At 44.0% G+C, this 27,751-nt stretch overlaps 3 protein-coding genes across 3 annotated transcripts; all 3 read left to right on the forward strand.

The window, feature by feature from the left end:
- On the forward strand, window positions 129-13,027 carry LOC8077684 (mediator of RNA polymerase II transcription subunit 23). Its single transcript, XM_002452555.2, has 21 exons — window positions 129-387; window positions 478-521; window positions 819-918; window positions 994-1,959; window positions 2,956-3,193; window positions 3,444-3,661; window positions 3,907-4,120; window positions 4,436-4,722; window positions 5,077-5,160; window positions 5,353-5,447; window positions 5,772-5,934; window positions 6,017-6,262; window positions 8,295-8,462; window positions 8,540-8,653; window positions 8,725-8,850; window positions 9,501-9,646; window positions 10,314-10,557; window positions 10,627-11,380; window positions 11,480-11,661; window positions 12,294-12,403; window positions 12,528-13,027. Exons 1-21 carry the CDS (start codon window positions 247-249, stop codon window positions 12,727-12,729), a joined length of 4,842 nt encoding a protein of 1,613 aa, XP_002452600.1. The 5' UTR covers window positions 129-246; the 3' UTR covers window positions 12,730-13,027.
- Window positions 16,840-18,243, forward strand: LOC8077685 (protein ODORANT1). The gene is made up of 2 exons (XM_021460147.1): window positions 16,840-17,041; window positions 17,158-18,243. Exons 1-2 carry the CDS (start codon window positions 16,909-16,911, stop codon window positions 17,874-17,876), a joined length of 852 nt encoding a protein of 283 aa, XP_021315822.1. The 5' UTR covers window positions 16,840-16,908; the 3' UTR covers window positions 17,877-18,243.
- LOC8077686 (ADP-ribosylation factor-like protein 8c) lies at window positions 23,746-26,714 on the forward strand. Its single transcript, XM_002452557.2, has 6 exons — window positions 23,746-24,055; window positions 24,869-24,950; window positions 25,037-25,069; window positions 25,155-25,276; window positions 26,104-26,265; window positions 26,355-26,714. Exons 1-6 carry the CDS (start codon window positions 24,018-24,020, stop codon window positions 26,470-26,472), a joined length of 555 nt encoding a protein of 184 aa, XP_002452602.1. The 5' UTR covers window positions 23,746-24,017; the 3' UTR covers window positions 26,473-26,714.

Here is a 27,751-nt window from a genome sequence, read left to right on the forward strand (position 1 = left end):
GTACGAAACAACTTTTTAGTGGCAGATAAAAAGGCTCAAGACAAGAAGGTTGCTCCTCGCTTTTGTAGCCGGAGCCCGGAGCCCGGAGCCCGGAGCCTTTCTTCTGGATGGCCCACTTGGCAGCCCAATCCAAGACACTGCTCTTACTAGTATTGTAATTGTAAACCCTTCCCCCTCTCCGGTATAGGATTCGGACAACATCCGAAAAAATCGGTCGCCGGCGACGAGCGCAGCGCGGCGGCGGCGATGGACGGCGGACATGGGACGAGGCAACCGATGTCTCCAGCGATCTCGGCCTCGGCTGTGCTGCCTCAGCAGCGGCAGATGCAGCTCCACCACCACCCGGCGCGGCCGGCAATCGCCGATCTCTTCACCCTATACCTCGGCGTGCGTGCATCCCTCGCCCCAAAATTCCTAATCTCCAGTCGAGTGGGCGTGTCTCTGCTAGTACTGACCCTGGGTGGTGTTGGCTTGCAGATGAACTCGAAGCAGCGTGCGGAAGACCCACTGAGAGAGAGCCCGTAAGCTGCTTCAGTTTCGATTTTTTTTAACTTTAAAAAAGATTTTGGTGACATTTGTCTTGATATCTGAACTGCATGGTTATAATACGCATTATCCTCTAGTTTAGGTTGGTGTTAATAGATTTTGTCAGATTTTTTTTTGGCAATTTGGTTACTATAGTTCAGAGACAAGGCTGCAATGATGATTACGCATCCTGGTCATTTCAAATTCTTATGCTGTAGACCTGTTGTTCAATCACACAAATTGAATAAGGTTAATTCAACATTATGATGCTCTGTAAAAATTTAATTATTCAGGAACAAGCTGCAGAAGAGAGTGACTGCTCTGAACAGAGACCTGCCTCCCCGTGATGAGCAGTTCATTTCAGATTATGAGCAGTTGCGCATGCCGTTCCCTGTAAGCAGAAGAATTGTTTAAGTATTTTATCTGTCTTAGGAGGTCTACAGAAGTTTAATTCGTATCTTTCTGTAGGACGCAGAGCAGTTGCAGGCAGTCACAGAATCAGTTCTCATCTCCTTTGTGCTGCAGTGCAGTAGCCACGCACCACAATCTGAGTTCTTGCTCTTTGCTACACGGTGCCTATGTGCTCGAGGCCACCTTAGATGGGATAGCCTCCTTCCATCTCTGCTTAATACTGTTTCCTCCATAGAGGCACCTATGGTGCAAGGAGTTTCTGTGACTGGTGGTGGTCCTGCAACCCCTTCGTCAGCTATTACAATGCCAAATGCTCCAAACTTTCACCCGTCAAATCCAGCCTCACCTTTGTCAGTAATGAACACCATAGGATCTCCTACTCAGTCTGGTATTGACCAACCTGTAGGTGCAAATGTGTCACCAATTAAGGCAGCTGAATTCTCCAGCTCTGCGCAGCTTGGTACTGCAGCAAGAGGCGACCAGTCTCGCAGGGGAGCAGAAGCTAGCTATCTGCATCATCTGTCCTGCAGGATAATTCTAGCAGGGCTGGAGTTCAATTTGAAGCCAGCTACCCATGCTGTGATTTTCCAGCATATGGTAAATTGGCTAGTTAACTGGGACCAGAGGCCCCACGGCATGGATGAAGCTGACGCAATGCAAACTTGCAGGCTAGAAAAACCTTTGCATGAATGGATGCATCTATGCTTGGATGTTATATGGATTTTAGTTAATGAAGATAAATGTCGCATTCCATTTTATGAGCTTGTGCGCTGCAACTTGCAGTTTCTTGAAAACATTCCTGATGATGAAGCACTAGTTAGTATAATTATGGAGATTCATAGGAGGAGAGACATGGTGTGTATGCACATGCAAATGTTGGATCAACACCTTCATTGTCCGACATTTGGAACTCATCGTTTCTTATCACAATCATACCCAAGCATAGCTGGAGAATCTGTTACTAATCTGCGTTATTCTCCCATTACTTACCCTAGTGTATTGGGAGAGCCACTACATGGAGAGGTAATGTTACATTTATCTTTATTAGCAGCTTCTCCCCTAATATGTTTCTCATGTATTTTTTTTGGTACATGTGTCAATGTGTTTGTCATTGATGAGCATGGAAACTCCTGGACAGTTTCAGTGGTAATCAGCATTCACTGCTCCCTATAATGTTTTGAAGGTCATAGATCAAACAAAAGAAAAAGAATCAGGACAGTGTAAATGCCTTGGAGAATCCAGGAAGTAGTTATGTGGTTGGTCATGAATATATGTATAGGTCTAGTTAGGGAAATAGATTATGGTAAATTTTGAATAGCATTGCTATTTTTTTGAGCATATTGTATTTTTTTCATGTACAGGAGAGCTACGTATCATTATATTAAGAAAAAAAATAGGAAAAAGAGCTGATACAAAGTCACACCAATACACACCACTAGGATTTATAGCATATTGTGTTTCTCAAGAATGTTGATTTTTTTTGGCACTTTATTTGCCTTGCATGGATTAAAATTTAAAACTCTTTATTTGCTTCTCATCGCCTGTTATCTGCAACTTTGACCACACATTGTTTTTCATAATACAATCTTATAAAGATATCTTGGAGGATAAGTAATGTGCTCCTTTTAGAGACCTATATTGGTGTCAAAATTATAACACTTTATGTGCATGAACTAGAACTACAAAAGGACTTATGTATATAAGAACAAACACACCAAATTCTGTGCTGTTGTTACTATTTAATTGCTTAAGATAATAACAAAATTATTAGTTAAAGGGCATATTTCATGTTATGGAGGCAATATTCATTATCACGATGGAATATGGATTTATGGCTCCTGTTGCAACATTGTTGATTCCATGTGTGTTACACGTATATGTTACTGATAATATACGAGCAACATAAATGTTTATATGGAAAAAGTGATATGAGAACTATTCACATCTGTTAGCTATAAGTGGACACAGATTTATGATTCCTGGTGGGCTATCAAACCTGATATTATTTTTATTGTTTAGGATCTTGCAAACTCCATTCCTAAGGGTGGTTTAGACTGGGAACGTGCTCTTCGTTGCTTGAGGCATGCTCTCCGCACAACCCCATCACCAGACTGGTGGAGACGTGTTCTTCTTGTTGCCCCTTGCTACAGATCACAGTCTCAGCAATCATCAACTCCTGGAGCTGTTTTCTCACCTGATATGATTGGTGAGGCAGTTGCTGACAGGACAATTGAACTACTGAGGCTCACTAACTCAGGTTAGTATCTGAAGCTTCACCATTTGCCCATTCATGTGGAGCTGGTAGGAATCATATTTTTCATCCAAGGGTACCCCCTTCCACAAAGTTCTCCATGGGTACACCCCTTTCTCCAAATAATTATATGTGGCACCTTTTTTTCGCAAAAACTTAAAGAGCTAGAGATAAGGATTAACGATGTTGTTAGTTTCCTCACAAAAAGTTGTTACCTGTGTGTCTTTACTCAACAAATCTTTGCATACTATTGCAGAAACTCAATGCTGGCAAGATTGGCTTTTGTTTGCTGACATCTTTTTCTTCCTAATGAAAAGTGGATGCATTGACTTTCTTGATTTTGTGGACAAGCTTGCTTCTCGAGTAACAAATAGTGATCAACAGATTCTCCGGAGTAATCATGTCACTTGGTTGCTTGCACAGATTATCCGCATTGAGATTGTGATGAACACTCTTAGTTCAGACCCAAGGAAGGTGATGTACATTTGTATGATTCTTTTTAAATTTTACTGTTTTTGTAATTCAATGCAATTGATTAGCTGACGATGTCCTTGCGAAACATTCAAGGAGCTTTAGCTCTATGCTCATTCAATCAGATGGGCTAACCCCACATATGAGGCGAGAGCTATTAAAATTTAAAAGCTTAGAGCATTTTTTGGCAGTACTTTCATGCTTCCTGTTCTTGTCGTCATCATTCTGGCCATTTCTTGTGCTACCAGGTTGAGACCACAAGAAAGATAATTTCATTCCACAAAGAAGACAAAAGCCTTGACGCCAATAATATTGGCCCTCAAAGTATTCTTCTTGATTTCATTAGTAGCAGTCAGACTCTGCGCATTTGGTCTTTCAACACTTCGATTAGAGAACATTTGAACAGTGATCAGCTTCAGAAAGGAAAACAGATTGACGAATGGTGGAAACAGATGACGAAAGGTACTTGCTTACTCTGGAAGTACCATTGTGGTTTTGGTATATAGATTAACTTGTAGATCCAGAATTCATGGAAGGAAATTTGGTGTCGTAGATGGGCAATATGTGACCAATCGATCGCAGAAAATATCTTACTCCTTTTTTCAAGGAGAAAAACTCTTGCTCTTCATCGCATAGTAATATTAGAGTTTAGAGTTCATTTGGTGCTTTTGCATTTTTCTGGAGTGAGATTTATGGTTACACAATATGTTATGCTTTGCATTTTTTCGTGTGTTTATGATTAATATGAAAGTTACTGTTTCTTCCTTCAAATAATAGCTTCTGGTGAGAGGATGATAGACTTTACGAACTTGGATGAACGAGCAACGGGCATGTTCTGGGTTCTCTCCTTCACCATGGCACAACCAGCTTGCGAAGCAGTAATGAATTGGTTTACGTCAGCTGGAATGGCAGATTTAATTCAAGGGCCTAACATGCAGCCAAGTGAAAGAATAATGATGATGCGTGAAACTTACCCTCTGTCAATGTCATTGCTTTCTGGCTTGTCTATCAATCTTTGTCTGAAACTTGCTTTCCAGCTTGAAGAGACCATATTTCTTGGCCAGGTAGAAACACCAATCATGAACTGCTGCTAAGACCTAAGTTTACTCCTATTTTTCTATTTTTTAATCCATGCCATCCTTTTAGTGCTCATGTGGATCTAAGTAACATGCACTTGTTTCAATATTTACAAACATGCATGATTTAATATGATTGCAATATCACATGATTCTATCAAATAATAGCTAAATTTTTTGTGTTATATCTAAATTGTCATGTGTTTCCTTTACATTATGTAAAGTGAATATTTCTACGTTATGAAATCATCCGTAGTCTTCAGTAAGTAGATTTTTCTAGTAGTATCTACACCTTGGCAACTATATGTTTGTCAGCAAGTATTGACCTTTTTTTTTTGGTAGGCTGTCCCTAGCATTGCTATGGTGGAAACCTATGTGAGATTACTGCTTATAGCACCCCATTCATTGTTCCGTCCCCATTTTACGGTAAGTTATGTTCTCCGGTGGTGAACTATTCTACTGATACAGCAGCATGGCATTATGCAAACCTGAATATTCACTTTTGTCTGGTTTCTGAATTCTGACCTTCTGTAATGTAAAAGTTTCATGTTCAAAATTACATACAGCACCTAATGAAAATTCTGATGTCCACCCATTATTTTATTAAACTTATTGCAGACATTAACTCAAAGATCTCCATCTATTTTGAGCAAATCTGGTGTGTCTTTGCTCCTACTTGAGATACTGAATTACAGATTGCTGCCTTTGTATAGGTAAATCTATAATTTACTGTATAATTTCTTCCCTCTTTGTCTGATAGGAAATTTTAGTTTATCAAACATATCATCAGATTCCCACCCATCCATGAGTATTTCTTTTTCCCTTGGGGAGGAGGGACACCATGTTTTGCATTTCTTCCACATGAAAATGAGGGAGACCTTGTATTCCATTTGTTTTTGTTCAAAACTTGCAATCTTTCCTTCCTTCTAGAACAACAACAAAGCCTTTTGGTTCAAGAACATTGGGGTAGGCTAATATTCCTTCATTCTATTAATTATTATTATGCATAATTTTCTGTGCACCAATGTGTTGTTCAGGTATCATGGAAAAAGCAAGGCGTTGATGTATGATGTCACAAAGATAATATCAATGATTAAGGGTAAACGTGGAGAGCATCGTCTTTTTAGATTAGCAGAAAATTTGTGCATGAATTTGATTCTCTCACTGAAAGACTTCTTTTTTGTGAAAAAGGAGTTGAAGGTAATGAGTGTACTTTCTTTCCTTTGGAAATTTGAAAGTCACCAGATCATATTAAATGAGATTTTACATGCATTTAATGCAGGGTCCGACTGAGTTTACTGAAACTCTAAACCGCATAACAATAATAAGTCTTGCGATCACTATCAAGACACGTGGAATTGCTGAGGTTGAACACATGATTTATCTTCAGCCATTGTTAGAGCAAATTATGGCAACCAGTCAGCATACCTGGTCAGAAAAGACACTACGATATTTCCCTCCTCTCATTCGTGATTTTTTAATGGGGAGAATGGATAAGAGGGGTCAAGCTATCCAAGCATGGCAGCAGGTATTGTATTCTTATCTTTAGGACTGCGCGTTTGACCATTTATATGTTGTCTTCAACACTTCTACCATCTATGTATTCCACATACATTTGGGTACTGTTTGGTTGCTTGGATAAAGTTGGATGGGATGGAACGGACAGACCATTTAGGACTTGATGGTCCTGAATGAGATGGTTCGGTTTAACATATTTGGCTGAATTTATGGGATGGCGCAAGATTTTTTATGGTTGGATGTATAGGATAGGAATATATGATGCCACATGAATGGTTTCAATAGCTACCAACATAAGCATTATATCTATGTAAGTTCATTATTTACCCCAAAAAGATCAATAATTTTTCTCAAAACGAAAATCAATACTTTTCATAACTATGATTATCAATAAACAATTCTAATCAGTACTAACATTTGCTAAGTAAAGTTAATTATATCTTATTGTATTAGTAATCATCACTAGATGTAACATCTAATTTTAACAAACGTATAGCTAATATTTCTTAATATTGACTAACAATGTTTTCAAATCACCTAGTCGTAAGGAACCGATCAGATGACTAATCATGTTAGTTGTTGATCAGCTCGATTAGTTGACCTTATCCCCAGGATGTATATGTGCGTCCTATCTCACTCGATACATCCATTGACTCTATGAAGGTCCCTGCTCTCTTTTCCTATCTTAATGAAGGTCCCTGCTGGACTGTTGGCAAGAAAGTTGAAGTCTACTAGTAGAACCCTAAGGCATAGTGTGAGCAGAGCGTCAAACAGAGCAAGCCATTGTGAACAGACTAGCAGAGCAGAGCAGAGCAGAGCAAGAGTATCAAACTATCAACAGAGCAAGAGCAAGCTACTGTGAACAGACTAGCAGAGCAGAGCAAGGATATGGAGCACCACAGCATACACTCACTGTCGTAGCTAGAGCCACACAAATGTGGAAGGGAAAGGAGCCTCTGAGCCAGCGGTGCTTGGCAGCTTGAGGAACAGGGATGGGATCCTGCAGGTTTCAGGAACAGTGCTGGTTGGAGGTAGGGATGGAAGCCCATGCCAGCTTGAGGAACGGACCCAACTGTGGCTTGAAGGGATCGTTGATGGGTGGTGGTGGAAGTGCGAGCTAGAGTTTGGTAGCTGGCGCCTCCCTTTTGGATTGGTCGTCATGTAGGGGCTTTTTGGTTGCCCGCATGAAACCATACATGCATCTTGAGATGCAGCTTGCCTGCATGCAGGTTTGGGCCAGGCTCTGGGCATGCAAAATGGAGCCCTCAGCCAGGCTGAGGAGGAACGCCCAAATCGGCCGTTCCTGGCCAGCCAGGCTGGGCAGATGCAGCCGTTTACGTGGCTAATGGTGTATTAGTGCGTGATTAGTAAATATCAAGTGATATTAGTGTACTTTAAAGTTGATTAAGATATAATTAGATAAAATAAGACCTGTAAGAGTGTATTCGTACAAAAATAAAAATTATAATCACAATCTTATAATATTTTTATCTCATACAACTTACCTTCATACAGGCAACCAAACAACATCTAATCAGAGCCTGGCTCCACATATGCATGCAACCAAACTAGGCTTCCAGCATGTATCCAGCCAGGCCAAAGGCAGCCTGGCTCCCTAGAGCTGGCCTGGTTGGGATGAGAAGGGAACCAAACAGGTAGAGTCACCAGGGCAGCAGGGTATACTAATAAACCTAATAATAGACCAAATTGCCAAACCAATACCTCAATTGTCAGCCCAACATCCTTACGCCAGCAGGCAGCCTAGTTGTCACTCTTCCCTGATCGGATAACTAATTGCGATAAGTTGACAACTTGAAACCTAATCGGACTAATGGGGTCGGTAGATTTGATTATCGATGTCAATGGGAGGGTGGGAGGGAGGTTTAAAACTTATCAGATCTCCAAATATATTGAATTTTACAATTTTTATATAGTACTATTTATAGTGTCCTTAAATTGCTACCACATGTTTATCAGTGAAGTTTTGGGGCAGGCTGCATCATTCTTTGCCTTTCGTATTGATAACTTCCCTTTTTCTTCAGGCAGAAACAACTGTTATTAACCAGTGTAATCAGCTGCTCTCACCATCTGCTGAGCCAAACTATGTCATGACTTATTTGAGCCATAGTTTCCCTCAGCATCGTCAATATCTTTGCGCTGGTGCTTGGATGCTGATGAATGGACATCTTGAGATCAACAGTGCAAATCTTGTATGTTTTAATTGTTCTTTTAATGTGACTGTCATTTGTTTCTCTTTCTATGTGTTTATCTCATGATCTTCATGCAGGCTCGTGTCTTAAGAGAGTTTTCACCTGAGGAAGTTACAGCAAATATCTATACCATGGTTGATGTGCTTTTGCATCATATCCAATTTGAGGTGCAGAGACAGCATCTAGCACAGGTCTGCTTACAAGAACAACAACTCTTTTCAGAAGCTACCATGTAAAATTTCTGATTATTTATTTTATGCAGGACTTACTATCCAAAGCAATCACAAATCTTTCTTTCTTTATATGGACACATGAACTCCTTCCACTGGATATTCTATTGCTAGCTCTTATTGACAGAGATGATGATCCTTATGCTTTACGCCTTGTGGTAAAGACTCTTGAAACTTTCCAATCAATTCCATTTTTCTGAAATCATGTTGAACCATAAATTTTCTTTTAGTTTCTATCGATTTTGTTCCAATGCAAAATAATTTAGCTGTAAAAAATTTATTACGCTTCTGCTTTCAAATGTTTGTCATTTAGGACACTGAGAAGGTCCAGAATTGTGTTTCATTGTTTTTTTAAAAAAAACATTGATGATTATAGTAGCATCAATCTTATGTTTTCCATTGATGATCAAAGTTCATGAAATTTGTCCGACAAATCCCAAAACGATCACATTTCTGATAGAGGGTGTAGCCAATTCAACTGCTGTTCTTGGTCACACTTTAAAAGCTGTACTTATATTATATTCACAGATCTTGAATCTAGTGCAAGTGGTATATCCACAGTGTGGCTATCCAATATTCTCAATAGTGATGTCCAAAATGCTTGCACTTTGATTCCTTACAATCGACTATTGACTAGTGCATTGAGCTGGTAGGTTTCCATTTTACTGTAGTCTGTATCTACCTAAGATTCTGTATTGCTTGTATCACGGTTACTAAAATGGATTCACTGTGCTAAATTTAATATATTACTAGTTGCTTCAGCTGTGCATGTGCATGATTAATGTTGATCATCAATTTACCATCACAGATAAGTCTGCTAGAAAAGCCAGAACTTCAGCAAAGAGTCAAGAATTTCTGTAATACTCGTTCTCCAGAGCATTGGCTGAAAAATCAACATCCAAAAAGAGCTGAGCTCCAGAAAGCTCTTGGCAGTCATCTCTCATGGAAGGACCGGTAATTGGAATCCTTTAGTACATTACTTACTAAATTGCTTTATACATTAGTAAAGTCAATGGCATCAAGTAATTATGCAATTACATATATCATGTTTGATATTTGTGTGACATGGCACCCATATAATAAATAGGTTCCAATAAAAAAAGCTGTGTTCTGTTGAATAGCAATTTCATCTATTTATTGCATAGTTATGTTTTCTTAAGTAATTTGGTTGCCTGATACAATTTGATATTTTGGATGTGCTGGTCATGTTTTTGGCCAGTATGATGTTTTATTAGGACTATATTTTATCTATCGCTTGTGATTGTTTGTCCATTTATATCCCAGCCTCAAACTAAATTTTGTAATATATGCTGCACCTATTCAAAAAATATAAGGCGCTGTCACTTATCAAACAGAATGCAAGATTTTCTTCTGAGATACATATTGTTGGTACATCAGATGTTATTCTACTTTAGCACAGGGCTACCTGTCTACCTTTTTTATGCTTGTTCTTTTCTTTTGATATTTCTTTCATTCTGTACCTACTAAAGCTTTTAGGATAATGTCTATTTAAATTTGAGACATTTCCATATTTTACTTTGGTTTTTAACTGTAGTGTTCACTATTTTTGTTTTCAATGGTGGTCATAGAATCTTGATGTACTCTAGTTGTGTTAATGCAGCTATCCACCCTTCTTCGATGACATTGCTGCACGCTTGCTCCCTGTTATCCCGCTGATTATTTATAGGCTTATTGAGAATGATGCAACAGACATTGCAGACAGAGTTCTTGCATTTTATTCTTCCTTGCTTGCCTTCCACCCGCTAAGATTTACATTTGTACGTGATATTCTTGCGTATTTCTATGGTCATCTTCCAATCAAACTAATTGGTAGGATCCTCAACCTGCTGGGTGTTAGCACTAAGGTAAACCTATTTACTCTTTTAGTGGTAACACTTTGTACCTAGCACTTGCTAACTGTGAGCTTTTTCCAGACCCCCTTTTCAGAATCTTTTGCTAAGTATTTAGTGTCATCAAATTCTTCAGTATGTCCACCACCAGAATACTTTGCCAACCTGTTGCTAAACCTGGTTAATAATGTTATACCTCCTTTAAGTAGCAAATCCAAATCAAACCCAGCAGACACAACACGCTCGACTTTCAACAAGCATCATGCATCTTCACAACCTGGTGGAGTCGGTAACACTGATGGCCAGAGGGCATTTTATCAGAATCAGGATCCTGGGTCGTATACGCAGCTTGTTTTGGAAACAGCAGCTATTGAGATTCTCTCACTTCCTGTTCCTGCTGCTCAAATAGTGTCCTCTTTGGTTCAAATAATAGCACATGTACAAGCAATGCTTATACAGTCAAATAGTGGCCAAGGAATGTCAGGTGGTTTGGGGCAAAGTTCTGGGCTGCCAACGTCTCCTTCAGGAGCTGCTGAATCCTCAGGTCCCAACCAAGCAAACAGTGCTGCAAGTGGGATCAATGCCACTAACTTTGTTTCTAGGAGTGGCTACTCCTGCCAACAATTGTCTGTTTTGATGATTCAAGCATGTGGTCTTTTGCTGGCACAACTCCCACCAGAATTCCACATGCAACTATACTCAGAAGCAGCTCGGGTCATAAAAGATTGCTGGTGGCTTGCTGATAGTTCGAGGCCTGTTAAAGAGCTTGACTCTGCTGTTGGCTATGCACTGCTGGATCCTACATGGGCTTCCCAAGACAATACATCAACAGCCATAGGTAGAACATTTTTCTTTAGTTTTATGAGCTGGATCAGATCAGAGTCAACTTATGCTAGTGCTTCACTTATGTCTTGTGTCGTCTGTGCTTTGGTTGCAGGTAACATTGTCGCCCTTCTGCATTCATTTTTTAGCAATCTTCCACAAGAATGGCTGGAATCTACCCATACTGTCATCAAACACCTCCGGCCAGTCAATTCAGTTGCCATGTTAAGAATTGCCTTCCGCATATTGGGTCCCTTGTTACCTCGTCTAGCCTTTGCTCGACCTTTGTTCATGAAGGTACACTTGGTTTTCCTTTTGTGGTTACTTAAAAACTAAAAATCTGTAATATATATTTAAACAAAAAGCTCAACCAACCTTGAAGGAAGTAGTTTTTTTAATAATAATAATAATAAAGAAATATGCACCGAAATTTGCCTCGATGAGGACTTGAACTTGAGTGGTCCAGGCACACGTCCACTGTCCTTGACTATCTGAGCTAGTCTCAGTTCATTGCTTTAGATTTATATTATGAGCTTGTAAGTGGTCTCAAGTTAAAGTCAACAGCTTTGTATGGCAAGGCGTTAGTCACTTCGAATTGGATAAGCATATGATGTACCTGCAATGCAACATCAATAACTGCTGCAAGTTATGTGTCATCATTTAGCATCCTTCCAGCATTTTCTGTCAGAAATTACATATATTTTAAGCAATTATGCTCTGCTTGGGTGTCTTTGACATGATCAAGCTTTAAGTGGCTACTTTCAAATTTACTTAATTTTGCATCATGTGTTTCCCTATCATTGTTTGTTTGAGCCTTTTTTTAAAATAATTTTAACTAGCTAGCATGCGGCACTATATTGTTCAATTGTTTATAGACTACATTATCTTGGTTATGCTACTAAATTAGTTTCATTGTTGGGCTTTTGCAGACCTTGGCTTTACTCTTCAATGTTTTGGGTGATGTGTTTGGTAAGAACCCTCCGGTCTCAAATCCAAATCCTGTGGAGGCGTCAGAAATTGCAGACATAATTGACTTCTTGTAAGATATTCTTTTCTTTCTTTCCTGATATGAACTTTTCTCATCCTGCTTCAAAGTGTTACTGCATATAGTCATCTCCGTATCCATCTCAATATCATGATTTCCTTCTCATGCTGCTAAACAGGCATCACGCGGTGATGTATGAAGGCCAAGGGGGTCCTGTTCAGAGCACGAGCAAACCCAAGTTGGAGATACTGACATTATGCGGGAAAGTAATAGAAATTTTGAGGCCAGACGTGCAACATCTTCTCTCCCACCTGAAGATTGATCCCGCCTCTTCAATCTATGCTGCAACGCATCCAAAGCTCGTTCAAAGCTCATCATAATGTTATAGCTTACAAGTGTATTCTAATGATGCAAGATGCTTGGAAGTTGGAACCACTGCAGAAGTCTCAACGTGTGATGATGTAGGAGGATCAGTAGAATTACAATAACTGTAACATGTATCCTCATCCAACCGGAATCTTGATCTTCTCGTCATGACTAGGGGCATATTCTAAGTGATTCGCTGTTGTCAGTTGTATCCTTTAGCTAGAATGTTGTAAATACTAACTGCTTAAGCGTGTATTAGGACGACATGCATAATTACATTGTGTAACCATGGAGGTTATCTTGCCAGGCTAAGAATTTTGGCTGCCTTGAGCAATACCAGTCCACTTGGCTATTGCCCTCCCTCTATCTTCGTGGGCCATTGAACATATTGACAAACTTCGGAGGGCTTTTATCTGGTGTGGCGGGCATTCAGTGGCAGCCGGCAAGTGCAAGGTGGCCTGGGAAACCGTCTGTAGGCCCACTGAGTTAGGGGGGCTTGGCGTCATTGACTTACGCCGGGCGGGCTTTGCGTTGCGCGTTAGATGGCTTTGGTTGAGGCGTAGTGATCAGCACCGTACTTGGTCCCTACTGCCAGATGACAGTGAGCGGCCTGTGCTGGCAGTCTTCCAGACAGCTACTACGATCAGGTTGGGCAATGGGGAATCCACTCTATTTTGGACAGCTACTACGATCAGGTTGGGCAATGGGGAATCCACTCTATTTTGGACAGACAATTGGATTGGAGGGTCCTCGATTCGTGCTTTGGCGCCGGCCGTGTTCGGGGCTGTCCCTAAGCGCTGCCATGCAACTTTGGTGTCCGCTGCCCTAAGTGGCAGAGCTTGGGTCAGGCAAATTAAGGGTCCGCGTTCCATGAGGCTGATAAATGAATTCTTACGTCTTTGGCCAGTGCTGGAGCAGGTGCAGCTTTTATCTGGCGTCCCGGATGCGTTCTCCTGGCGATGGTCCAGTGATGGCACATACTCTGTGGCATCTGCTTATGGAGGTATGTTTCTAGGATCATCTTCTCCACTGGGAGCCAAGCTCATCTGGAAAACTGCAGCACCTCCACGGGTGCGGTTCTTCTTCTGGCTGGTGTTGCATGGGCGTTGCTGGACGGCGCACAGGAGGCATAGACATGGGTTGCATGCCTCTGATACCTGCGTCTTTTGCGATCAGGCTCCCGAAACTATGGATCATATTCTCTTGGACTGTGTGTTTAGTAGAGAGGTGTGGGTGTTGGCACTACGGGACTGGCGCCTTGCTAACTTCTTTCAGGTTGTTGAGGAGAACACAATGGTCTGGTGGTCAGCGGCCAGGAAAAGGCTTCCAAAAGAGCTGCGAAGGGGCTTCGACTCCTTCTTCCTGCTCTTGGGTTGGCTCCTTTGGAAGCAGCGGAACGCGCGGACTTTCAACCAGGATGCCTTGTGCGCTCCGCTTCTAGTCAAGCGTCTTCGCGAGGAGTCGGACCTGTGGGTAGCAGCCGGGAATAAGCACCTTGCGAAGCTTCAGCTTTGGAGAGCTCCCCCAGAGTCGTCGCCGCCTTCTGTCTCCCCGGTCCTGCTATTTTGACCAGCTTGGTTCCCTCCGGTCTCGCTGTGTTGACCGGCTTGGTCCTTTTCTTTGGTCTCTCGGTGTTTGTTCGGTTGTTTTAGTTGCTGGTGTTCTTCTAATTTTGGTTACTTCTGGTTAACCGTTTTTATTTCCTTTGTTGTTTGAGTCAGTTGTCAACTCTGTTTGCTCTACTGCTTAATGAAATACGTGCGTTCTGCACGATCTTGAAAAAAAACCATGTGACATTTGTATCCTGTCGCATTAGGGAGTGAGCGACAAGCGACACGGTCGCATGATGCAAGATTTGTGCCGGTTGGTCGATTGTCACCGTGCAGATCTCTTCGTAATAGTGCTGCATGTGTGGAAGGTTTGTCCGAGGAGTGACTGCATCATCAGTCAATAGTGTATGTGTACCATACGAACTGTGCACATCTTACGCAATGAATTGATCGACAACGGCTTACACGGAGTCACGGACCACAGGGCGGGTCTTAATTCTTAATATAAGGCTCATGTTTGGTTTGTCCACCTAAATTTTAGTTGCTCCTAAATAGTTTAGTTTTTTTAGTCACTCCAAAATGACTAGAGAAGACTAATGGTCATTTATTCTCGTTTAGTCATAGTGTTTGGATAAAAAATAACTAAATAAGACTAAATAAAACTAAATTTAGGAGCTGCTAGGTGAACCAAACACCCACCACGTTTCTGTTGTCGAGATCATCGGTCGTTTTCCAGGTTGATGGTCGAGCGACTTCCATTTCTCTTCATACTCTCTAAGTTCTGCGATCCCCTCAATCATCTGATAGAACTGATATTTAAATTGTATCAGTTGCAAGGAGCCTCTAAATTAGGTCAGATTTAGCTTAAAACTTTAGACCGATTCTATAGGTGCACATTATCTGTACGACCATTTGAGTAGGTGACCGGTTGCTGAGGCCCTGCACAGCCACAATTGGGTGAGACAGATTAGTTCTGGTCTGCAGAGAACTTCTAGCTGAAAGTATCAGGCTGCTGGTTGAGCTGGACATTTTCCAACAAGTCACATAAGTGCCCGAACTCAACTAGAACCAGCCCGATACTTTCAGCTGGAAGTTCTCTGCAGACCAGAACTACTCGGCAGCATCGGCATACGGGGCCTTGGGTCATCGGTTTCGCTCGACGCTAGGCTCATCTGGAAGACGGTCGCGCCACTGAGGGTAAAATTCTTCTTCTGGCTGATCATGCATGATAGATGCTGGACAGACGACAGGCGCTTTCGACATGATTTGCAAGACTCCTATGTCTGTATCTTCTGTGAGACTGTGACCAAGAAGCTGAGACAATAGACCACATCCTGCTAGGCTGCACCCTCAGTCGTGAAGTATGGGAACTATGGCTACGGAAGCTGCACCTGACGGACAACATCGCAGTACAGGGGGGAGTCGCTCTGGAGTGGTGGATTTGCAATAGGAAGACAGTCCCCAAGGCTTTGACTCCTTGTTCCTCTTTGTTGGATGGCTGCTTTGGAAGGAAAGAAATGCAATGACCTTCGATGCATCCTCTGTGGAACAGCTTGACGTCCAGATCAAGGAGGAAGCTTATGCTTGGTGCCTTGCCGGTTTTAGGTAGCTAACCCCTTTGCTGACACTGCTGTAGCCTTGTGTGTGTGCTTAGTTGTTTAGTCGCTTCTCAATGTTTCTATGTAATTACGACTATGTGTGAGCTCGTGTGTCACTTCGGTAACCTTGGATTACCGTCGAAGTGCTTTACTTGTAACAAACTCTTTTCTGCTTAATGAAAAACGTGCTTAGGCATGATCGCAAAAAAAATTCTTACGGAGTGAGTTAAATAAATTGTTCAAGGAAAAATGAAGCTACAACATATTTTCTTTAATTAATAAAATGTTTTCTTGTAAGGTAATCAGGTCTTTTTATTAAGTGGCTTGCAGCTGTACATGAAGGAAAGTTAAGAGTTGAATTGACTTTTTGAAGTTTTAACTTACCTCAAATAACTTTTATAGAGATCATTATTACATTGTTATCAGTTAGCTAGTATTTAACTAGCTGTCCATGTTTTCATCATTTATTAATGCAATATATCATTTCAGAACATGTAGAACCGGAATTTGTGGGATTTGAAACCAATAAGGCTATTATTTATGATTGTGATTAGAGTCTATCAAATTAAAGGCTGGATGTTTCTAATTATTATGAGAATTTCTAGAATTTTTTTCTTGATGTTCCTGGTGAGAATTAATATAAAGTCTCCGTTGGAGTCTCTCTAATTAAGTAATAGTAAGATCATGCTGATATTAAAAATGGAGATCGATTGGGAAGACCGGTGTTCGGTGTTCCAACGAGAAAGGAGCTGGATTCAACCAAGGCTCCTCCATAGCAGGTCCAGTGCACGCATCGGACCGCAGGCAAAGCCAGGGCCCGCCGTTCAGCTGATCTGAGGCCTGAGGCCTGAGGCCAGTTAGTCAGTCAGAGACGGGCTCACACGTGCGACTCGCCCCGCCCCAGCTCCCCGCCACGTGGGCGCGGCCCTTTCCACTTCGGGCCGTGTCTATTAATCCCCGCGGCGCGCCTCCTCTCCAAATTAAGGCTTCTCCTCGCTCGAGTGAGTGTGAGTGCATCGCCGGAGAGATAGAGGGTGAGAGAGAGATGGGCAGGCAGCCTTGCTGCGAGAAGGTCGGTCTCAAGAAGGGGCCGTGGACCGCGGAGGAGGACCAGAAGCTGGTCACCTTCCTCCTGTCTCACGGCCATTGCTGCTGGCGGCTCGTCCCCAAGCTCGCCGGTGCGGTGCATACGCATGATCGCCATCTCCTTAATCTGACACAAATGCATGCATATGGCGGCATCCCTGGCATGGCATGGCTTTTTAATTTTGCCGCTTTCGTCCTCACCCCGCAGGGCTGCTGAGGTGCGGGAAGAGCTGCCGGCTGCGGTGGACCAACTACCTGAGGCCGGACCTCAAGAGGGGCCTCCTCTCGGAGGAGGAGGAGGCGCTGGTCATCGACCTCCACGCGCAGCTCGGCAACCGGTGGTCCAAGATCGCGGCGCGGCTCCCCGGGAGGACGGACAACGAGATCAAGAACCACTGGAACACCCACATCAAGAAGAAGCTCAAGAAGATGGGCATCGACCCCGTCACCCACCGGCCGCTCGCGCAACCCCTGGCCCCGCCGCTGACGCAGCAGCGCGATCCAGCTCCGCAGGTGAGAGAAGAAGGAGAACGCTGCGACGAGCCCAGCAAGCAGCAGGCGTCGTCGCAAGGGCCGGCGGCCGGCGGCGCCGACGAGGACGAGGACGAGGAGGAGATAACACCGGCGAGCGCCGCCCAGCCGCACGGTGCCGGCGCGACGACCTCCTCCCCTGCCTCCGCAGCGGCTGGAGCCGTCTCGCCGTCCTGCTCCTCCTCGTGCGCCTCGGCCTCCGCCGCGACCCCGGGCGCGGACGTCGCCGCCTGGCCCGACCCCATCGACCTCTTCTTCGAAGTGGATGGCATCATGGACATGGACTGGGCGGGCATCCTGTCGGGCTGCGGCGATGACGCCGCCGTGGACATAGGCGCTGTCGATCTGTTCGACCATTACCCCGGCGATGGCTTCGACGAACAAGTCTGGATGTGACGCTTCCTGATAGCAGTACACTGGCGGGTAGGATGATTAGAACTGTTGTTACTCGTGATCATCTCTCTCTGTTCTTGCAGTTTGCATGTCCTGTTCCCTCTCGCTTCTTCTTTGGTTTCTTGGGTCAATTCATGTTCGTCCGTGTCCATGCATGCAATGGTTGCTGGTGTCGAGAGAAGCCGGGTGTGTGTGGTTCGTGAAAATGGAGGAATGAATTGTGATTGCGTCAACCTGTTGATCTCAATCTCATGGCTAGGGATCATTCTCTGTTCTGTCAAATCCTTCTCACCACTCGTGTACAGTTCATGAATGTGAAGTTTTCTGATGTAGCGTGCTACCTTCCACAGTTCCACGGTACTATCTTCAAGTAGCCTTGGGAGGACAAGGTCAAAACACAGAAATTGATTGCATAAACCCCCAACCAAATCAAAATTCTTGAGATCATGCCTGCTGCACTACAAAGACTGGACAGTACCAAAGCTCAGTATATCTGAATGTCCATTGAAGCCTGCAAAACGACCCTTGTATTATTAACCCTTTTGCCTTTTGTGATGCCTGAACAAACTTTTCCTGTTGACCAAACATTCCTCTGTGCTGCGTTGACCCTTGAAGCAGATAAAAAGAAAATCTCGATTCGACCTTTCATGGTACTATCCTAGGCAGCTGTGAATCTGTGATGTCCGAGGTACTAGTAGTTTATATTAGCGTAAAGTAAGGAGAGCACAAGGTCACCGTGGGCTTGGCCAGCTTATGATGATCCATCCATGAGTAACAAGGAAGAAACGAGGCTCGTACGGTTCCTCCAAATTGAATCTATAGAACGATTCTCAATTGAAATGGTTTACAAATTTGTATAATCTTGATAACCTAGAATGGTTTCTGGATCCAATTCCGAAGAACCAAACGAGCCCTTAACGATCAACAGGTCAGGTTGTAAAATTCAGGCTTGTTTGGATGAAGGACTGAAAAATTGTCTCTGGGCTAAGTATCTCATCCATAATGTCGATTTTCCAGTGGTTGAAGCTATAAAAAAATTATATAAATATTAAAATAAATAAATCATTATTAAAGTATCTTTAATAATAAAAAATTATAATTAGATAAATAATATTTGTATAAAAAAATTGAATGAGACGAACGGTTAAATAAGAGGTCTTAAAATCAAAAACAACATTTTTAATGGAACGAAAGGAGTAGAGTTATAAGAGTCCCTAAATTATAGAGCACTCCCTTTAGAGGCTCTTACAACTCTAATTTTTTAAAGCAAAGTTGCTGTGTGGAGCAAAACCTATTTGACTAAAAAAGCATAGAGCAGAACTATAAAACATGACGTGAAAACCGTCACAAACATCTTTTGTACAGCTACTCATCATAAGTGACGGTATATAGCTCCAGGAGTAGGAGACGAGATTGGTACTGACTACTGGTACTCGCACGCACGCATCAGCGCTGAGTGAACTGCTGTTACATCGATCAGCTATCTGTCAGGTCAGGCACGGTAGGTGCCCGGTCACCGGCGGGCGTCTCACTCCGAGGACGATTCGATTGGGCTCGCCGGCTTCCACTGGGTACGCTACAGCTACACCGTGCCGTGCCTGAAGATTAGCTAGCTAGCTAGCTGCTCTCAAGTGGTGATGTGCCCGAAGCCGATCGCCCGGGCGGCGAGACAGGGAGCTTTGCCGAAAGGGACGCGCCCGTTCCCATCGGCCTCTGCAAAAGCCAAAGCTAACTGCCCGGCCCGCCATTAGCTGCTGCTGCTGCTGCTGCTGCTGCTGCCGGCCGGCCACCTGTGTGTGTGTAGTCGCCGCGGGAATGTTTCGCCTGGATCGCCCCTGCCCTACCCTGCCTCCCCACGGCGTGACCTCAGCATCGCGTCATGGCTGCGTCACAGGTTCCGCTTCGAGCGAAGGAGACTCGTGTCACTCTCACCAGTGACCCATTATTTTTCCCCCCTTCTGTTCAACAAAACATTCACCGGCCGGGGGGAATACCAGCTGGGGGTTGCACCTACGAGAGCCCGACACGTCACTACTCTTCTGTGAACATGTGCTTCGGTGACACGTACGTACGTACGTACGTATATACGCCACTAATTGGCGAACGATCACTCAAACTAAATCAAGCGAACGATTTCCGACCATCTAAACTTTCTATTTTAGAAAAAAAAAAATCCCACCTCTTTTCCTTTTAGAAAATACTCATCCCGTGCACCCCTATTGCTTCTCTCTCGCTTCGTTCTTTTTCTCTGGCTATGACGTCAGCACTGACATAACCCACAAAAGCAAAATATTTTTTTAAAATGCTATAACTTAAAAACAGTGTGTCCATTTTTAATTTCGTCTGCACCAGTGTGTTCTACACGATGCGACGAATAAAACTAGACCCCACTTAGATATGTATCAAAGAATTTTGTTCTACGAGTAACTTATATGTACTAACTTAGGGTATATAATTTAGAACACACCATTTACATGTAATCGCTTATGTGTACCAAATAATCAGATATAACTTAGAATATATAACTTAAAATACATAACTTATAATGTATAACTTATAACTTATATACGAAACCTTGAAAGTGCAAGAGTTATGAAACACAATTTATTTATAAAAAGTTATTAAAAACAAAGGAATGAACTACTTATGACAAAACTTGCAAACACAAAAATTATTAACACACAAAGGAACGAATTAACTTATAACTTATATCAAAACTTACAAACATAAAAAGTCATGAAAGCCAACTTGTGTACATAAGTTATTCCATGCAACTTGTGTATATAAGTTAATCAATACAATTTATGTACATAAGTTGTAAAGTTATATGTTGTAATTTAACACATATAAATTTCTATGTAAATTTTTTTTTCGAAATATATATATATGTGGGATCTAGTTTTGTTTGTCTCGTCGCGAAGAATACAATGGTGCAAACGGGATGAAAATTGGATAAACCGTTTGGAAGTTATAGCAATTTAAAATAAATGATTTGCATTTTTTAGATGACATCAGTAGGACGTCAGCAAAGTGGAAGGTGTTGACTGGATCGTTCGCTGAATTAGTTTCTAATGAACGTTTACTATAATGGAACTGGGACGTACGCGGTACACGGTGTGCATCATAACACCTCATTAAAGTACACCTCTCTAGACTCCAGCATGCACGCAAATCTCTCGTATCTGGAAAGAGGTATAAAGAGCAGGCACATTAATAGAAAACAAAGATGAATGAAAACCACGCCAGCTCATCACTCATCAGTGTGCACGACCGCATTTATCTACGCCTACGGCCAGCAGCATGTATCAGTACGCGTCGCAGAGGCTACCGCGCGCGCGCTACCATGCATGATGGCGGCAAAAATCGTTACGCCGAAAAGTAGGAAGCTAGGCCGCTCATCATCATCCACGACACATGATGCGGTGCAGCGCAGCCGAGAGCATGCATGCCCCGCCCGCACGCAGCGAGTAGTCAGCGACGGACGGATCGGTCGGAGGATTCGGTGGTGGCGCCGGCGCGGGCGACGAGCGGCCGGCAGAGCCCCAAGTGTCTCGCCGCGCCCGCGCGTACGTACGTACGTACGTGTGGACCTCGGCGCGCTTTTTCCCTCCCTTTTTCCCGCTCTCGGGAGTGGGGACTGCGACTCGTTGGGGACGGGATGAAAAAAAAGGCGCGGGCCGATCGTGCCGGAATGGCCCGAAATGACGGTGCCTTTTCCCGGGCGGGGCAAAGCGAGGGGGATGTGTCAGGCGCTGCGCAATTGCAATGATGGGACAACGAACTCGGATCTCGCCGTGCCCGGATGCATGGACCCACGTCCAGTCCAGGTCCCACGTACGCGAGGGGTGGGCGACGAGGCCTCGCGCTCTGTCCCTCTCACTCTCACGCCTGTGTTGTTGTGCTGGTGCTGCCACAGGGGTTCTTTTTTTTTTTTTGGTGTGTGCCTTGAGTGGAAGCGTGCGCTGTTGCATGCGTCGCGGCCATCCCGGCGCCCAGAGAAAGGTGCCGCTACCGCCATCGTATATTCTTTGGTGGGCGGTGGTGGTCCGCCCGCGCCACGCCTCATCCATCGCTAAATCTCTTCTACTCGTACGTAGTGCCAGTTAAATAAATCAAGTGAAGATCACTACTATGAAAAGAGGGCTAAAACAAAGATCCCTGCAGCGCAAACGTGCATTCGACCCTTTTGAGGTAGTACATACTACAATTTGCCCCAGACCGATAGGATGAACCTAGCCATTTCGCCAAGGCCGGCCGGCCGGGCCCGGGAACGGAATCTGCTTTCACCTGAGCCGTCCACGGCAGCTAGCGCGGGTGCTCGGTCGCCCACAGCCGCAGGTGCGGTTTCCCGCTTTCCGCGTAGTACTACTAGCGCAGTTTCGAGCGAACCACCGGCCGGCACTGTGGTCGACGGATGTGACGGTCGGCAAGGGGAGTAAAAGGTGGCAGATGGAAGCACCACAAGACCCGAGGCGGCGCGTGGAATCTCGGAGCAGAGCGCGCGCGCCCGCGAGACGACGTGACAGGAGATGAGGAGGGAAACGACCCTATCGATCCACGGCATGCGATGGCCCGCTAGCTCCTACGCAATACGTATGCAACAACACGTACTGTGCCTCGATCACTCATCACTGTACATGCTGGCCCCTGTGCGCGATCGATGCGCGCGACCGCGATGTGGCTGCAAAGCAAAGCCAATTAGCTTGGCAAAGCGTGTGCGCGTCCTATCATTTGCAGCCAAGCGGCAGGCAGCATCATCATGTCATGGGGTCATGGCGCGCCATTCGTACACCGCTCGATGGATCCGCTACTAGCTAGTGGTAGTGGGTTTAGGTGCGATGAGATCGCGCGCGCTCCATCTGCCGGGGGCCCGGCCCCGGCCGTGCTCCATTTCTGATTAATTAAAGTACCTTATCCTCCCTACCCCATGCATCCCATTTCCATTTAATTTCATGCTCGGCGACCTTTCTGTTCTTTTCATCCATTATCGTCATTTCGATCGTTTTGATCACACACACACACACACACAGGATACGTAGTGCTTAGCTTCTTGCTTCTTCTACAGGCCAGCAGATCGAGGCGCCACACACGCCAATGCCGTGCCGTGCATGCCCATGGGCCATAGCGCTTGCGTTACGTGCCATACTGCCATGCCAGCACGACGACGCGACGCGCGCGCGGGCGACCGTGATGCGCATGACGGTGACACCCACGTCGTCCGTCGACGTCGACGACCCGCCCGCCGCCGGGCCGCGCATCCCGATCTGGCTGCTGTGTCTGTGTGCGTGTGCGTCTCAAGCAAATTAAAGTTCACTCACTGAATGATGAATAGAGAGAGGAGCTGATCAGCACGTCAGTCGTCAGTGCAGCTAGCTGGCGACGTAGGAACGACCGGGAGCGTCAGGGAATGAATGAATAGTGCTCGCTGTCGCATCGCCGCCGCCTGACCGTCGCACGCCAATGCCCGTCCCGTGCGCATCAGCGCATGCACTCACGTCACGTAAAACTACTGCAAAGACACGTTTTTGCTTTTTTTTGTTCAAAAGACACGTTATTACGTGGGTTGCGGAAGAAACATGCCCTGCGGCGCGCGCGCGGGCCGGAAGTCGACGGAGGCGCCAGCGCCAGTACTATTGGATGGATATCGGGTATGTTATGTAATTGCCCGGCCCACATACAGATGGGTGCCTTGTGATTAGCATCTCACCGTCTCACGGGCCGCTTCATGGCCCATTTAGTAGCCCAATAGTGCAGCCATTCCTTCTACTTGTGTGCACGGCAGTCTTCGAAAAGGAACAAGTCCAAGAAAACCACAATCATCCACGCTCGGTGACGTCCAAAACGACCGATCCGTGTCCATGTTCCCTCCCCGCGACGGATCGCATCGCAGCATCTGGTTACTCCACGCCACGGCCCCGCCACACGCCACGCCACGGCCAGCCTGAGCCAGCCGCGCAGCCGGCCTCGTCTCCCGGCCCCCCCTGCGCCGCACCGCCCATAGCAACAGCATCGACCTCGGCCCGGTCCCGTGCCGCTTCGTAGTTCGTCCCCTTCCCATTCCCCGCGCCCCAGCAGCAGCAGCAGCAGCGGATTCCCCTCCCCTCGAGAGATCCGGCCCTTCGCGCGGTCGCCGGAGAGAGCGGCATGGGGCTCTGGGACTCGCTCCTCAACTGGTTACGGAGGTTCGTGCTGCCGGTCCCGTCCTCTGCCCTCGCCCCTTCCGCTCCAATCCATTCGTTTGGTGGGAACCCTTCCCGCCCCTTTGTTTCGAACTAAACAGCTTCGAGGTGTCTCGATTGGGGCGGGACCATGAGTTCTCTTGGGATTGGGCTAGACTGGATTCCCTTGCGGCGATGTTTATGCGGCTTGGTTGCGAATTCGTGCTCTCCGCAGTTAGATCCACGCTAGTAACAGTTACTACCACACGCACGTAACGCAATCGTCAGTTGCTTCTGTATACTAGCATCGGTAGATCTTCATGCTGTCAGGATAGTTATAATACAAGGGTAAAGAGAATTGATTGGAGTACGGGTTCAAAATTCAAAATTACGTCGTGTTCACTTCAGCTGTTTGGTCGGTGCGTATGATGGCAATATATATACTCACGATTGTTGAGCGAAGATGGATAGATGCACGATCAAGCTTCTGAAGTATAAAGGGGATGCCCGAAAGAGGTTTATATTCGATTTTCAAAAAGAGTGCCTGCAATCCACAGTGTGGATGAAGACTTCCATTGTTAGGATCTGTTCCTTCCCTTCAGGAAGTGCTTGATTGTGTATGAATGATTGGTTTTTTTTTTTGATGAATTTTAGTTTCAGGCAGATCATTTTTTATTTCTCTGTTCACTCTTAGTTCTGCTTGTGATAAATGAGATCCTTTCTCTGCTAGTGTGAAACTAGTAGGCGTACCATTGTGATAAATGAGATCCTTTCTCTACTAGCATTGCATATTGATTTGTCGCAATTGTACTCATGGCAGTTATATTTCTTTTTCAGCTTGTTTTTTAAGCAAGAAATGGAACTCTCCCTGGTTGGGTTGCAGAATGCTGGGAAGACATCGCTAGTCAATGCTGTTGCTGTATGCATCAACTCACTCAACTTAAGATACATTACCATGTTTGATGTGGTGTTCTGATTTTAATTCATGGCTGCTGTGCTTTGCAGACAGGTGGCTACAGCGAGGACATGATTCCCACTGTACGCACCTACAAACACTTCCTTTATGATATCCTGAACAAATTTTGGTTATGTAAGTGATCTAAAATGCTCATCTGTGAAACAGGTAGGCTTCAATATGCGGAAAGTCACCAAGGGAAATGTCACAATTAAACTTTGGGATCTTGGTGGGCAGCGGAGATTCCGCACTATGTGGGAGCGCTACTGCCGTGGAGTTTCTGCTATTCTGTAATTTCCTCTCTTCTAAAATTTTCAATATTGTATATTTGATATTCAGTTTTTTGTTAGTGAGATAGGATTATACCATTAACATACAACTCACGACCTCCAGTTGGAGCACTTTATGGGTGGTATTCATTTCTTAACGATAATCAAATCCTTGGAGATCAACCCAGCATTCCATGTAGCAAGGAGATATTAAACTATAGATTACTGTCTAACATTATATTCATTTTCATACCCTGATTAAGCATGTTTTCTTCCCTTACGAGCAGTATACTTCTTCTGCATTCTGTTTACCCCAGTATGCAGACATGCAGTACATCTTGAAGGATCATAACTGTAATTTAGGAACTGACACATACAGAGAGAGGGCAGGACTGTTGAGTGACGCTCTATCAACTATTACTCCGTCCATTTTTGTGTGTCGTTCTCACTTCCCGAGAAGTTAAACGTATTCAACTAGTAAATATTAATATTTATGGTACATAATTAGTATCATTAGATAGATTGTTGATCTATTTTCATAATAAACTTATTTGAAGATACAAATGTTGCTAATATTTTCTATAAATCTAGTGACAGATGAAAAGGGACAGAGAGAGTAATAAGCAATAAAGGAACCGAAGTACATTACAGAGAATATCATCTAATGCGTATATTCATTTTCTTCATTCTCTTGAATCATAAAAAGATAAACCATGATGTTTGTTCCTGTATTTATCACATGTTATCTTGGGTGTGTGTGTGTGTGTACGACTGTTGTTACCCAGATATCTAGCCTTACTGGATATCCCTGATGGAGCATGATTTGATAATTTTGTGATTAATTGCAGATATGTTGTGGACGCTGCTGACAGAGATAGTGTCCCAATAGCGAAAAGTGAATTGCATGATCTGCTGACGAAACAGTCTTTAGCTGGAATTCCTTTGCTTGTCCTCGGCAACAAAATTGACAAGTCAGAAGCGCTTTCAAAGCAGGCGTTGGTTGATCAACTGTGAGCTCAATCTTCTTCATTTGCCTACTCATCATTCTACTTTCCGCATGATATTTCAGCTGAAGTTCTCTTCATTTTTTTGTTTTCAGCGGACTGGAATTGATAAAGGACCGTGAAGTTTGTTGCTACATGATCTCCTGTAAGGATTCTGTGAACATAGACGTCGTCATCGACTGGCTTATCAAGCACTCTAGAACAGCAAAGTAGTCTTTCTGTGTGTTTGTATCACTTGATGCACGGTGATTTGAGTTTATCTTTGTGAATCAGCGCTTCCCAGAATCCTGGTTTCTTTGGTCCAGATGTTAAAAGCGGCCACCTTGTAATTTATGATCCCTTTGGTGTCACAGACGAATTGTATGGTATCTAGAAGACTAGAACCTTGTATTCCCTCTGTAAATCCCCTGAATCTTTGATTATTCTTACTGTGAATGTCGTCCAGTTTTTTTTTCTGCACAGTGCACATACCAACCAGACCAAATCTAATCGATTCATATATCCAAATTTGTTCATCTGTGGCTATTAATAGTGAAATATAATTTTATAATATTTTTTATAATAATAAATATATTAGAAAATAAGTATTGATAATTTTTCTATAAATCTTATATCAAATTAAAAAATGATTCTTCAAAACATGAAATGTTCAATTATTTTGGGATACAGGATGTATATAAGTACTACATTGATGATTGATATAACCAGTGTGCCACTTAGGCCAGTCTTAGTGGGAGTTTCACCAGGATGTCATGCATATTTATTAGAGCGTTATGTCAGCAAAACTGTACATTTTGCATGAAACGAAGAGGAGAGAGAAGGAAGTAGTTTCACCATGGTGAAACTCCGCTGGCGTTGTTTCCCACGCGGTGAAACAGGATGAAATCCCCACTGAGGACTAAATCGTTTCACCATCTTGCATGTGATCCAATCATTTTGCAGTAATTAAATGCTTTGCCCATCCTAGGAAACATCAAGGTGAAACTCATGCATTGTGGAGGTTGTTTCATTGTTCGTTTTATTAATGCTCTGTCAGCAGATTTGTTTTGTATTAAAACAGGCCATTGAGACTCGCCCTTATGTTCGGTTTCTATTTCCTAAGCAAATCTTGGCAGCGGCGCTAGCTATGTAGGTAGCTGTGTGGAGGTTGTCTGGTTGTGTGTGTGGAGGTGAGAGATAAGTAAAGACTTTTTATATATTTTTATTTTTTTTATGTACTATTAGATCCACATGTTTTTCTCATAGATTCTTACACTGCATGAAATAGATCAACTCTCTCTCCACTATTTTTTTTACTGTCCACATTATAATACCTGGGCAAATAGCTGGTTACTGGGGATGCTCTCGGACCCCCTCCGAAGTCCGAACTCGGTCTACCCGGCACTCCGGCAGCTATGATGCGCGCATAGGATCCGTATCGCATACCCGATCCGTATTGGACGTGGATACGGCTCAGATACGCCCCGGATACGTTTCCAGGCCGTACTACCTA

Source organism: Sorghum bicolor, chromosome 4 (genome assembly GCF_000003195.3).
Source record: "Sorghum bicolor cultivar BTx623 chromosome 4, Sorghum_bicolor_NCBIv3, whole genome shotgun sequence".
In the NCBI taxonomy this organism is placed as follows: domain Eukaryota; kingdom Viridiplantae; phylum Streptophyta; class Magnoliopsida; order Poales; family Poaceae; genus Sorghum; species Sorghum bicolor.